Source organism: Hippocampus bargibanti, linkage group LG02 (genome assembly GCF_051943395.1).
Source record: "Hippocampus bargibanti isolate YZ-2025 linkage group LG02, ASM5194339v1, whole genome shotgun sequence".
Taxonomy (NCBI): Eukaryota; Metazoa; Chordata; class Actinopteri; order Syngnathiformes; family Syngnathidae; genus Hippocampus; species Hippocampus bargibanti.
In genome coordinates this window covers 27,862,050-27,874,781 of record NC_142735.1, presented here as the reverse complement: position 1 = coordinate 27,874,781, position 12,732 = coordinate 27,862,050, and the positions used below count along the sequence as shown (strand labels likewise).

The 12,732-nt window shown below is 45.1% G+C and overlaps 1 protein-coding gene and 1 long non-coding RNA gene across 26 annotated transcripts in view; both read left to right on the top strand.

Moving 5' to 3' along the window:
* ank2b (ankyrin 2b, neuronal) overlaps window positions 1-12,732 on the top strand; it is a 48,932-nt gene that overhangs the window by 21,935 nt on the left and 14,265 nt on the right. For 24 of the 25 annotated variants that reach the window (XR_016114274.1, XR_016114272.1, XR_016114273.1 and 21 more), the window contains 17 exons: window positions 1,315-1,512; window positions 1,593-1,691; window positions 1,772-1,870; window positions 1,934-2,032; window positions 2,107-2,304; window positions 3,346-3,444; window positions 6,791-6,889; window positions 7,160-7,357; window positions 7,705-7,803; window positions 7,893-7,991; window positions 8,091-8,189; window positions 8,294-8,392; window positions 8,477-8,549; window positions 8,658-8,799; window positions 9,745-9,826; window positions 9,929-10,032; window positions 10,431-10,469. Coding sequence is in view for 22 of the 25 variants with exons in the window: in XM_088990666.1 (XP_088846792.1) it covers window positions 1,315-1,512; window positions 1,593-1,691; window positions 1,772-1,870; window positions 1,934-2,032; window positions 2,107-2,304; window positions 3,346-3,444; window positions 6,791-6,889; window positions 7,160-7,357; window positions 7,705-7,803; window positions 7,893-7,991; window positions 8,091-8,189; window positions 8,294-8,392; window positions 8,477-8,549; window positions 8,658-8,799; window positions 9,745-9,826; window positions 9,929-10,032; window positions 10,431-10,469 (1,925 nt within the window). In the remaining 3 variants the exon portion in view is untranslated. The remainder of the gene's footprint in view (window positions 1-1,314; window positions 1,513-1,592; window positions 1,692-1,771; window positions 1,871-1,933; window positions 2,033-2,106; window positions 2,305-3,345; window positions 3,445-6,790; window positions 6,890-7,159; window positions 7,358-7,704; window positions 7,804-7,892; window positions 7,992-8,090; window positions 8,190-8,293; window positions 8,393-8,476; window positions 8,550-8,657; window positions 8,800-9,744; window positions 9,827-9,928; window positions 10,033-10,430; window positions 10,470-12,732) is intronic. The other variant, XM_088990665.1, reaches the window with a different exon arrangement.
* On the top strand, window positions 3,597-5,311 carry LOC148902277 (uncharacterized). The gene is made up of 2 exons (XR_016114275.1): window positions 3,597-4,010; window positions 4,522-5,311. It is a non-coding gene; the product is annotated as an uncharacterized LOC148902277 (long non-coding RNA).

Below are 12,732 nucleotides of genomic sequence, written 5' to 3'. Positions count from 1 at the left end.
TGATTCAAATAGTTCTGAAGAGGAAAGCATACATGTTTGCAATCGATTGAAGAATTTATTTGTGCCATTTTGAGGCAATATTGGGGGTAAATCTCTCAACCAAAAAAAGAGGCACAAAATGGCGACCTCCTGTGGCCACCTCCGTTTCCATAGGCTGACAAATTCCTTATATGGCGCTTGGACGCCCTCTTCGGGCCTTCTGGCGGCTTTTGGGTGCAACACGAGGTCCCCAGACCAAACAAGTACAGCAAAATACATTGACGTGATGGAAGAATGTGTCTTTTTTACAGTCCTTTAGTGACGTCACGTACGGACTCGTCACCAACTCAAAAACAAGACTTCCAGAGTATTCAGCGAGAGTCTTAAAACGTAAAATATGGCTATATGCGGTGAAATCTTTGTAAAATATGCTCAATAGAAGTAATTTAAAGCCATTTTACAAATTATGGACACAACTTGTCCGGAGACGTCGGTTGTCCTTTAACTTTTGTTTCAAAACAGTGCCTGTTACGCGGCAGCAACACAACAAGCATTACGGTAGTAACACAGGCCGAACAGGGATGGCTAAAAATATATGCTGGTAAAGTCACTGAGACCAACGGTAGTAACGGCAGCAACACATTAGCACTCAGTAAATGGTCTTGGTACAAAACATACCAAGTCACTGAGACACGAAAGAAACACGTTAGCACTCACTAAAAGGGCTCGTTACAAAAACATAGCAAGTAACTGAGAGCCGTCCTCACCTTCCTCCTCCTCCCCAAAAAGTCGGTCTTCGCATACGGCCAGTTTTGGTCAACAATTTCTCACCACTGGTTGTCTCCCATTCCCATTCAACTCGGAGGGCCACTTTAAATGCACGATCCACACACGTACTTACCATAGTTCAATTAACCTGCATCTTCCGCGGCACATATATTCGCCGTGTCTCACTCTTACCTATGGAGCCATGGAACGTCCCATGGCGGCCGTCAGAAAAAAATGCATAAATTGGCGGCATCGTTGCATAAACCGCCGCGTTGAAAGCAATAGTGGCATGGAGACAATATTCGTGTACGCGGTTGTACAGTCATGCTTACGCGACTCATCGCAGAAAATTGTAGGGGGGTGCACAGCAAAAGAACAACGACAAAAACCGTTGTCGTCTAACAGGGTTCCGATTCAATTTAATTTTAAGGCCACTTGCAATGACGAAGCCAACTGAATAAAGTCATTTATCACGTACGCTGATAAATGACTCTTTCCAGGGGCAACGTGGACATCGTTTTTAGTACGGCGATAATAGTAGCGCTCGATTTTGGTGTTCTTCCCCAGAACGGCCTGTCTCCCCTTCACATGGCGGCCCAAGGCGACCACGTGGAATGCGTCAAACACCTTCTGCAGCACAAAGCGCCCATCGGCGACGTAACTCTGGACTACCTGACAGCTTTACACGTGGCGGCCCACTGCGGCCACTACAGAGTGACCAAGTTGCTTTTGGATAAGAGAGCCAACCCCAACGCCCGAGCATTGGTACCACCGCCTTATTCTGATTTCCTCATTTGAAAGGACCGTGATAAGCGCCTTACAAAACCTAGCCGCTCATTTCACAGAACGGCTTTACGCCCCTACACATCGCCTGCAAAAAGAACCGGGTGAAAGTCATGGAGTTGCTGGTCAAACACGGAGCCTCAATCCAGGCCGTTACAGAGGTACCGTATGACATAATCCGGCACGTTTATTTTTTTCCGAAGTGGACCGGCTGACTGTTGCTTTCCCCTCTTGCGCGCAGTCCGGTTTGACGCCTATCCATGTGGCGGCCTTCATGGGTCACCTTAACATCGTCTTGCTGCTACTGCAAAACGGCGCTTCTCCAGACAGGAGCAACATTGTGAGTGAAAGGTGTCGTGTTGCTTCATCGCGATGACATAATGACACCAAACGTGCTGTGCAGCGTGGCGAAACATCTTTACACATGGCAGCCAGGGCCGGTCAAGTAGAGGTGGTTCGCTGTCTGCTGAGAAATGGAGCAATGGTCGACGCCAGGGCTCGGGTGAGCGCCATTTTCGGAAAAATACTCATGAATATTCCGAATATTAAAGCCATGTTTTCCTCTCCCGTCTTCAGGAAGAGCAGACCCCACTTCACATCGCTGCCCGGCTGGGGAAAACCGAGATTGTCCAGCTACTACTGCAACACATGGCCCACCCCGATGCGGCCACAGCCAATGGCTACACTCCTCTCCACATCGCCGCCAAGGAGGGCCAGGTGGAGACTGCCTCGGTACTACTGGAGGCGGGGGCTACGCACTCACTGGCCACAAAGGTGGGTGAAGCTTCCATGGGTCGCTTTCTTAGTTCAACCAATCAGATTTCAGATTCACCCCAGAAAAACAAAACAGCATTTTCCCATGCTCTGGTTGTTTGATCTGAGCAAAAGTCTTCAACTCACAAAACACCTCAGAAGCAACGTGATAGGTTTGACACCGTCTAAGCCAGGAGTGTCAAAGTCAAGGCCCGGGGGCCATATCTGGCCCGCCACATGATTTTATTTGGCCCTGAAAAGCAAATCAAACTTGTGAAATTCCATGATGCTTGCTCAAGTTTGAAATCGATGTAATACTTCAGCCGTCATCTGTACTCCTTTGAAAGAAGTACAGATGACGGCTGAAGGAACCTTCTCATCGATGGACCACTCCTGTATGAATGAGAGCTTACATAGACGTAAAGTTTGAAATCAAAATTTCAAATATTCCCATGTAAACCACAATAACAGTCATTATTTTTTATTTCAAAATTGAAAACTACTCATTAATTACTTGATGTAATATTTGGAGGGGATGAAACATTCGAATCGCTTCCCCAAATTCAGAACGGCCCTCGAGAGGAAACCGGAACAACAATGCAGCCAGTGGCAAAAAAATTAGTTTGACACCCCTTTCCCCTAAATCATTTCAGATACAGATCGACATGATGACCAAGTGTATCATCCAAGCCCAGCTGTACTGCTGTCTTGGAAATCTATAAAAGCCCATCTTCTTCTTACTCTACTTCTTCTTCCTTTTGTTCTTCTTCCTCTTCTGCTTCTTCTTCGGTTCGTTGGAGATTACATGTCTTTGGTGCGTCCAGGAAGTCCAAGGCGTAGTCACTGGAAGCAACCCTGCTTGTGTTCATCCCCGCATTTTTGTAACTTTCTTGTCGTGCGTCAGCAAAAAGGTTGTCAATAACGGACTGACATAGCTTCCGTCAAGTAGTGATGCAATGCTCATCCCTGCAAAATACACAGCCCAACACTGATGTATACATTCAGTACATTTGTTTGGTCACATGAGTAACCAATTGATGGTCTTTGGTCTACTTTCCTCAGAAAGGATTTACTCCCCTCCATGTTGCCTCAAAGTACGGAAGCCTGGACGTGGCCAAACTTCTTCTGCAACGTTGTGCGCCACCCGATTCGACAGGGAAGGTTGGCATCGAAAATAAGACTTTGGAAGGGAGGTAGTGCTTTGCCGCTATCTTGTGGCAGAAACATGCAGTTATATATCTTTTTGGATCAGTGTCTACTTGTGTTTTTGACGATTCTTTTAGAGAGACTAAATATGTCAATCGTAACTGAAACCGTTTGGAATTTGCATCAATGGGGCTATTGATGGCTTTTCAAGGAAAATAATGTGGCTCGATGCCTACACAACAAGTAGTGACCCGAAGTTAATTGGAGGTTACTACATTGAAGTTGTGCACCGTTTGGGAGGTTGTCCTCGAATCGTTCGAGCTGATTTGGGGACTGAAAATGGTCATGTTAAAGGCTTCCAGCGTTTCCTGGTGCCCATACCGCCAGGCAGCACCCTTGACAGTTACTTGGATGGAGCCAGCACCGCCGATCAAAGAATTGAATATTGGTGGGGGTTTCTTCGCAGCCAATGCATGGAATTCTGGTTATCACTCTTCAAAGACCTCAGAGACAATGGCTTCTTTGATGGTGTATTTCTGGACAAAAGCATCCTGCAATTTTGTTGCATGGGACTTATTCAGGTGAGTTCATATATTCTGTAGCTCCATTTATGAAATATGTATTTTTGTATTTGAGAGGGTGTTGATGGGACACAAAAGAAGGTAAATAATCGGATAGTGGAAAGAAGATAGTGGTCTGTGTGTGTGGGGACATAGCGTGAAGGTGAAATGATCAAGGAAAAGATGAAGGAAAAGTGGGGATGGGCAGAGTAGTAAACATGAGTGACGAGTTTAAGGTAGAAAGGAGGGAGCAGGGAGAGAAAAGCAGTCTAATTCTATAATTTCTTGCTCATAAGAGCTGCTATGACTGTGCAACTCTTCCTAAATCTGTCTGTATATCACACCAAATCCAGCAGGCATTTAAACAACTTCTTCCCTCAAGCAATTAACTCTCTAAAAAGTAACCCCAATAGAACTGTATAGTGCCTCCATTTTTTGATGAGACTAGTGCAGCTACAGGAGACAATTTCCTTGTGTGTACTACATACTTGGCAAAAAAAGATGATTCTGATTCTGATATTATTCTCAACAGGATGAGTTGGATGATACTGCCCGTGTTTGGAACAGCCATCTCATCAGGCCCTCAAAGAACATAAATGTCCCCAGTGGTCGGCCCAACGTGATGTATTCTTTACCTGAACTTTATGGCACAAGGGACTTCCTCTCCACAGTTGACAATGAACAAGTTCAACTATGCAAAATGCCAGTGTGTCTTCCGTTTAACTATGCCTTGTGATCCGGATGTATTTGTATTGTGTGCTTCCTTAATGGCCCAGTCTGGTCTGATGCCACCAAAAGAGCCGTATCAGGCTGTGAACTTGTACTTGCACCTCAGAGAGGCCCTTACTGCAATTCTAAATTAGAAGCATGATGTTTTCAGGGGTCAGAGACATTAACCTTTGGTGAAAGCATTTTTGTTTCCGTATACCAGTCATACTGGAATTATATTACATTAAAATTTAAACATGAATTACTCAAAGCAATAACCATATATTTTTTGGTGTGTGTTTGGGTGAAACCATTTTATGGCTCCTCAACTGGTTCGAAGTAACATTTAATGAAGGCTGAATCCGACGACCATTGCCATTTCTTCAACCCTTTGTTCATCATTTCTTTTATCACTTCACTTTAAATGGATTATTGGGATACATTTGAGGACGAATAATATATAGCAATCACAATTTAAATCATTTTTTGTCTGCTGTTTTTGTTACTGTATAAGGAAAGCATATTTGATCAATATGAAATGTTCATTTGTCAAATCATTCTGGGTGTCAATAAATATACTGTCTTGGTTGCTGATTTTAACCACAAATACTTAACCAATGTGGATCTGAATAGTATTCCTGCACCCCAGTACACAATCACTTGCCTGTAAATGATAACATAATTGTCACTCTTCAATTTCGTCAGCAGGTGGTGTCTTGTGTTTAAAAAAAACATGAATTATTTGGAACAAATTTTATTAACATTGACAAATTGGTATGAACAGCAATCACAAACATATAAATGGAATACAATATCAAGTACAAAAAGAATTGCTTTTGTTTGAACAGTGCAAATATTTGCAACATTACATGACATATCAACTTCAAACCTTTAGGTCAAACTGAAAGTGGCACCATATCCGAAACCATTAGGAGAATAAGTGATATGGAAAATTGAATGAATAATAACCATGAAATCAATTGTAGACACAAAAGGAAAATACAACTGTAGACTGCCCTACGCAAGGTTGACCATGACAGATGTTTTACATCTCAATGTACAAATAATGAAATGCTCCTAAACTGATGTGTGTGCATGTGTGTGTAGACATAAGAGAGTCAATCAATCAATTGCGCACTTTCTCCCACCATGTTGGTGACAGATGAATGAGCTTCACTGCATTCATCCAAATGAGATGTTGGAGTATTTTCTTTTGTGCCAATGTAAAATCTTAACAGTTTCAATTTGTTTTTTTCATAGAGTCTGCCAATTGTTACATCTAAAGCAATGTGGTTTCTTTTGAAATCACAGACCTCAAAAGTAAAGTCTTCAACAGGTCCTTTGGTTTAGCTTCCATCTGGGAAAAATAGCCCTTTTCCCAGCTCCAAAATTTGAGCGACAGTTGCTGTTTTTTTCCAGGATGGCATACCTTGTTCCTCCACCTTTGCTTGTCCTCACTTGATGGTAATCGTTGCCATAAATCTTCCTTTGAGTCTTTTCTGCAGAAACATTGTTATGTCTTGCCATCCCATCAACATGGTTTTGGAGTACTCCCGAAGTCTCAGCCAGTACACCTTTTTTCCTTGATCTTATTTTGCCTCTTAATTTTTGGAGGAGCAGTTCATTATCACCACTGGACATTTTCTGATGACAAAAGCAAAGGACAGCTATTCGATCACCATAAGAAGTGATATATTTGCCCATTTGCTCTTCGGTCATCATAGCAATTACTGCCATGTCAACCTGCAAAGATAAATTGTGAGAATAAATACTTGACATGTTTATTTAATTATCAATAACTTTTAATACATTTAACATATTCACATGAGTGATGGGACACTACAGTCATCATTATTTGTATTCAGTATTACACGAGAATAGTATATTAGGTTCCTCTTCTCTGTTCATGAGAAAAATAAAAAATAAAAGATTCTATTTTAATGGCATACCGTCCAGGACTACTATGAAACATAAGCCATTGTACAAAAGACATTTTATGTCAATATTTAAAGAACGATGTTTTTTCCCCATTGTTAAGTCGCAAACAACAACAACCACAAACACAGTATTAATATTTGGACTTTTTCTCATAGAATGGCCTGACCCCGCTCCATGTTGCAGCACATTATGATAACCAGAAAGTGGCGCTTCTGCTCCTGGACAAAGGAGCATCCCCTCACTCGATTGCCAAGGTGTCCTCCTTAGCGCTATTCAAAATTCTTTATGAAAATACATTTTAGGAAGAGTCAACAGTGGGGCTCATTTACATGGTCATAAGTAAGTTTCAAGTTGTAACGTTCAAATTTCATCTGAGTCCCGAGTGACTGGAAAAAAGTTAAGTTCTTGATTAAATTGATCTTTGAATATCCTCCTATTCCAGACTTAGCATAGTGGAGAGTTCTCAGGGTACTTTCTGGTCAATAAGGTCATGTACTTGTGTCTTGTGTGTCTTTCTGGAGCAGAACGGATACACCCCTCTCCACATTGTGGCCAAAAAGAACCAAATTGACATTGCGACAGTGCTCCTGAACTATGGCGCCGAAAGCAATGTGCTGACCAAACAGGGCGTCACACCACTCCACTTGGCTTCGGAGGAAGGCCATGCTGAAATGGCTGCTCTGCTCTTGAGCAAGGGAGCTCACGTCAACACCCCCACTAAGGTATGGAGACCTACAGCAAATACCAAAAGAAATACATTGTAGTTATTTTTTTTTTTTTTTTCGTTGAATGTAATAACCTAGCACCATGGTTTTGTTTTAGCTTGGTAGAATTTAGCATACAAACAGCTAGCAAGTTAGCGTGTGTTCGCCTTTTGTACCTCGACAGCAGTTTGATATTGTAAAATCCTTCAAAATTCTTTTGCCTGTTTTATATACAAATTGCTCTCTCGCGATAATCTCCCACCCCAACTCTTTACGTGCTTCTATGTTTTTGATTTTCTGGGAAATAGCACCGTGAACCAATCATCTGTGTTTTGAAAATGACAAAAATGTCTTTCTGTGTTTAGTGTGGCCTTACCGCCCTTCATCTGGCAGCACAGGATGATAAGGTTGCTGTTGCTGAGATCCTTGCCAGAAATGGCGCCAACCTCAACCAGCAGACCAAAGTAGGAGACTAAAAATAAAAAGAATTTACACACGACAGATTAATACAAAAAATTGGACTGTCAGGGAAAAGTTTATGCTTGTTTTACAGCTGGGCTACACTCCACTCATTGTCGCATGTCACTATGGAAACACCAAGATGGTCAATTTCCTTCTTCAAAATGGTGCTGGTGTGACAGTAAAGACCAAGGTACGAAATCCGTAAGGAATTACTCTGACGCAACCCACGATCTAATGCCGGACAAATGGATACATTTTGGATGTAATTTGAAATTCAACGCTTCCGCAGAATGGGTACAGCCCTCTTCACCAGGCCGCCCAGCAGGGCAATACGCATATCATAAACATACTGTTGCAGTACGGGGCCAAGCCAAATGCTGTCACTGTGGTAAGTGGGTGCATGTATGCATTCACACATGCACATAAGTACGGTACATGCTGGTTCATAAAGTTTTATTTATATATTTATTTTAATTACCTTGTCTTGGGTAGAATGGGAACACCGCTCTGGGTATTGCTCAACGGCTGGGGTACATCTCTGTTGTGGACACTCTGAAGGTCATCACAGAGGAGATCGTCACCACCACAACGGTAGAGCACAACTTCCGGTTGGAGATGTGATTTCATGTAACGAATGACATTTAGCGGGAAAAAAAATAATTTCTCTGTCTCTAGACGGTGACAGAGAAACACAAGCTGAATGTTCCAGAAACAATGACAGAAGTACTGGATGTCTCAGATGAAGAAGGTGAGTGTTCTTTCTACGGCGCTTAACTACATTGTGCTTCATCATTTGCCTATTCGATGTGTGGTGGATTTCTGAAGATTTTTTCCCCTTCCATCTACCACTGCCAAGGCGATGACACCATGACGGGCGACGGAGGGGAGTATTTAAGGGCCGAAGACCTCAGAGAGCTTGGAGACGATTCACTGCCAGGACAGTATCTGGATAACATGAACTACCTCACCTTCAGCAATGAGGGGGCGCACACTGGCAGGTATATCGCTACCTCACTGGAAAATAAAAGCCTGACTCGAAGATATGGGGCTGCCAAATCCCATACAGTGATACCTCGGCTTATGAACACTTAGGCTAACGAACCTTTCGCTTTACGAACATGAACTTCGTGAGAATATAATCTTGAGATCCAAACTATTTTTCGTGAAACACACAGAGTGCCACAACGAGTGATGTGTCGTTCGCGAACGAGCCGGTTCTTGGAGCTGGATATCTGAAGTGAACGAGGAGCTGGAAATGACAGCCAACATTTTTTTGTCCTCTCTTCCCCGCCCCGAGTCATCGGTTAAAGCCGCACGTGATTGGTCAAGATCCGTGGTAGAGGTGGGAGGGGACACACGCAGCAGGACACACGCAGCAGTGAGCGGGCGTAGAGGTTGCAGAAGCAAAGAGCTGCACATGAACAGGACACGATAGAGGTTGAAACAAAAAAAAAACAAAAGTGAAAAAAGTGACAAGGGAAAAGAGAACATGGATAGAAAACAGTGAAATTTGGACTTCTTTCAACTTTATTGATAGTTCAAAGGCAGCGTGTAGCTGCAAGGTTAAAATATCCCATCAATCAGGCTCCACAAATAACCCGCGTAAGCCATCTGTACAATTTGAAGAGTAGACAAGCAAGGGAACCAGCTATTAATTATGTTTCTAGTGTGTTTGCCTGCATCTGTTGCAATATCACAACTTCCAAGATGTACAACCTAGAGATCCTTGAGACACTTTTTGCAAAAACCTATCCATTCCATTAACGGCCATCACAAAGCTAAATAAAACGACATAGCACATTTATTATACATAAAATAAGGTATATTTTGTTTTAAGGCTTATTTAGTAATCGCCTTCCACACACTTTCTAGGAACCAATTAAGTTATTAAGCCAAGGTAATCACTGTACATCCTTTTTTCATTTGATTAATTTGTATTGCAGTTCTGAAAGGTCTTTCACCCTCACGCAACAAAGCTACTATCACAAACAGGAAAACATGATGGATGAAATGCTAGCCTGTCAGGTACGTTCAAAGCGCACACATTTCATTCCAATTGTAGGGTTGGACCAATTCTGAGTGAGTCACTTTACAAAACAGTTCACCCCCCCCCCCCCCATCTCTCAGATGTCATCACTTCCAAGGGAAAATGAGGGAGACTCATACCGACTGAGTTGGGGTACAGAGAATCTGGACAACATAGCTTTATCCTCCAGCCCACTGCACTCTGGGTAGGTATCATAAAAAAAAAAATCAAAACTGGTGGAAATATTTCGCATCATCACAACAATAATCACAAGTCGGTAACAGTCTCCTTCACTCTGCGAGATTTTCATAAATTCTGTTGTTTGGTGTCAAAGGTCTGATCCAATAGTGATACCAGTGTCATTGATTGACAATCATGGCGCCTTGGAAGGAATTTGGTTCTTTGGGTGCCATTTTAGGGTGTTACAGAAAGACCCCAAAAAAAGATAAGCCCAAATATGATGTCGTGGTGTATATGTCAGAGTTGCCGAGGGTTTACTGTACTTCACTAATGGCACTTTAAGCGGCACCTCATTGATTCTGACATCCTCTTCCTTCTCTCTCTGGGTTTCATTTTTGCTGCAATTTCCTCCGATGTTTTTAGCCGCTCCTCTCCGTGCCGCGATCATGCGGACCACAGCAGGTGATCTTCGACGTCTTGATTCAGCCATTTCATTTCTTTTGTGTGTGTATTTTTTGTTGCTTCATCTCTTACTTTCTCTGACGATATTCTTGCCATCCACATCCTTTAACCTCATGTTGACTGTCATATGATTGTTGTTCTTACGTTGAGTAATGAGTCGTCACCTTACTGTGGCGGAGTCATCACCTTACCGTGGTGGAGGGGTTTGTGTGTCCCAATGATCCGAGGAGCTAGGTTGTCTGGGGCTTTATGCCCCTGGCAGGGTCACCCATGGCAAACAGGTCCTGGGTGAGGGACCAGACAAAGTACGACTCAGAAGACCCCATATGAAGAAAAACAAATGGACTTGGTTTTCCCTTGCCCGGACGCGGGTCACCGGGGCCCCTCTCTGGAGCCAGGCCTGGAGATGGGGCTCGTTGGCGAGCGCCTGGTGGCCGGGCCTCCACCCATGGGGCCCGGTCGGGCTCAGCCCGAAGAGGAAACGTGGGTCCCCCTTCTCAAGGGCTCACCACCCACGGGAGGGGCCAGAGGGGTCGGATGCATTGTGAGCTGGGCGGCAGCCAAAGGCGGGGACCCGGACGGTCCGACCCTCGACACACATCCGGGGTTCCGGTACCAGCCCTCTCGAGAGGGGTTGGACTCTCTTCCACTCTGGAGTTGCCCACGGTTAGAGGCGTAGAGCAGGTTTCGGCATACTGATTGCCCCCCGGCTCTCCGCCTGTATGTTGGGATTCACCCCGGTAGACGAAAGAATTGCTTCCTTCCGCCTTCGGGTGGGGGGGGGGGGGTCTGACTGTTGTCTGTGCATATGCACCAAACAGCAGTTCAGTGTACCCATCCTTTTTGGAGACCTTAGGGGGGAGCGCTCTCCAGCACCCCACTGTGGGACTCCCTTGTTCTGCTGGGCGATTTCAATGATCATGTGGGCAATGACAGTGAGACCTGGAGGGGCGTGATTGGGAGGAACGGCCCCCCCGATCAGAACAGGAGCGGTGTTTTGTTATTGGACTTCTGTGCTCGACACGGATTGTCTATAACAAACACTTTATTCAAACATAAGGGTATCCATATGTGCACGTGGCACCAGGACACCCTTGGTCGCAGTTCAATGATTGACTTTATAGTTGTATCATCAGATTTGCAGCCTCCTGTTTTGGACACTCGAGTGAAGAGAGGGCGGAGCTGTCAACTGATCACCACCTAGTGGTGAGTAGGCTCCGTTGGTGGGGGAGGATGCCAGTCCGACCTAGCAGACCCAAACATGTTGTGTGGGTTTGTTGGGAACGTCTGGCGGAATCCCCTGTCAGAAGGAGTTTCAACTCCCACCTCCGGCAGAACTTTACACATGTCCTGGGGGAGGTGAGCGGCATTGAGCCCGAATGGACCATGTTCCGTACCTCCCTTGCTGAGGCGGCAAATCGGAGTTGTGGCCGTAAGGTAGTTGGTGCCTGTCGTGGCGGCAACCCCTGTATTCGCTGGTGGACACCAGTAGTAAGGGATGCCGTAAAGCTGAAGAAGGAGTCCTATCGGGCCTATATGGCCTGTGGGACCCCTGAGACAGCTGACAGGTATCGATTAGCCAAGCGGAATGCAGCCCAGGTGGTCGCCGAGGCAAAAACATGGGCATGGGAAGAGTTCTGTGAGGCCATGGAAGACGACTTCCGGACCGCTTCGAGGAAATTCTGGTCCACCATCCGGCGTCTCAGGAAGGGAAAGCAGTGCACCACTAACACTGGTACAGTGAGGATGGGGCGCTGCTAACCTCGACTCGAGATGTTGTGAACCGGTGGGCAGAGTACTTCGAAGACCTCCTCAACTCCACCAATACGCCTTCCTTGGAGGGAGCAGTGTCTGGGGACTCTGAGGTGGGATCTCTGATCTCTGTGGCTGATGTCACCGGGGTGGTTAAAAAGCTCCTTGGTGGCAAGGCCCCGGGGGCGGATGAGATCCGACCGGAGTTCCTAAAGGCTCTGGATGTTGTGGGGCTGTCTTGGCTGACACGCCTCTGCAACATTGCGTGGTCCTCGGGGAGAGTGCCTCTGAATTGGTAGACCAGGGTGGTGGTCCCCCTTTTTAAAAATGGGGACCGGAGGGTGTGTTCCAACTACAGAAGGATCACACTCCTCAGCCTCCCTGGAAAGGTCTATTCAGGGGTTCTAGAGGGGCGGGTCCGTCGGATTGAGCAGGAACAGTGTGGTTTTTGTCCCGGCCACTGAACAGTGGACCAGCTCTACACCCTTAGCAGGGTCCTCGAGGGTGCGTG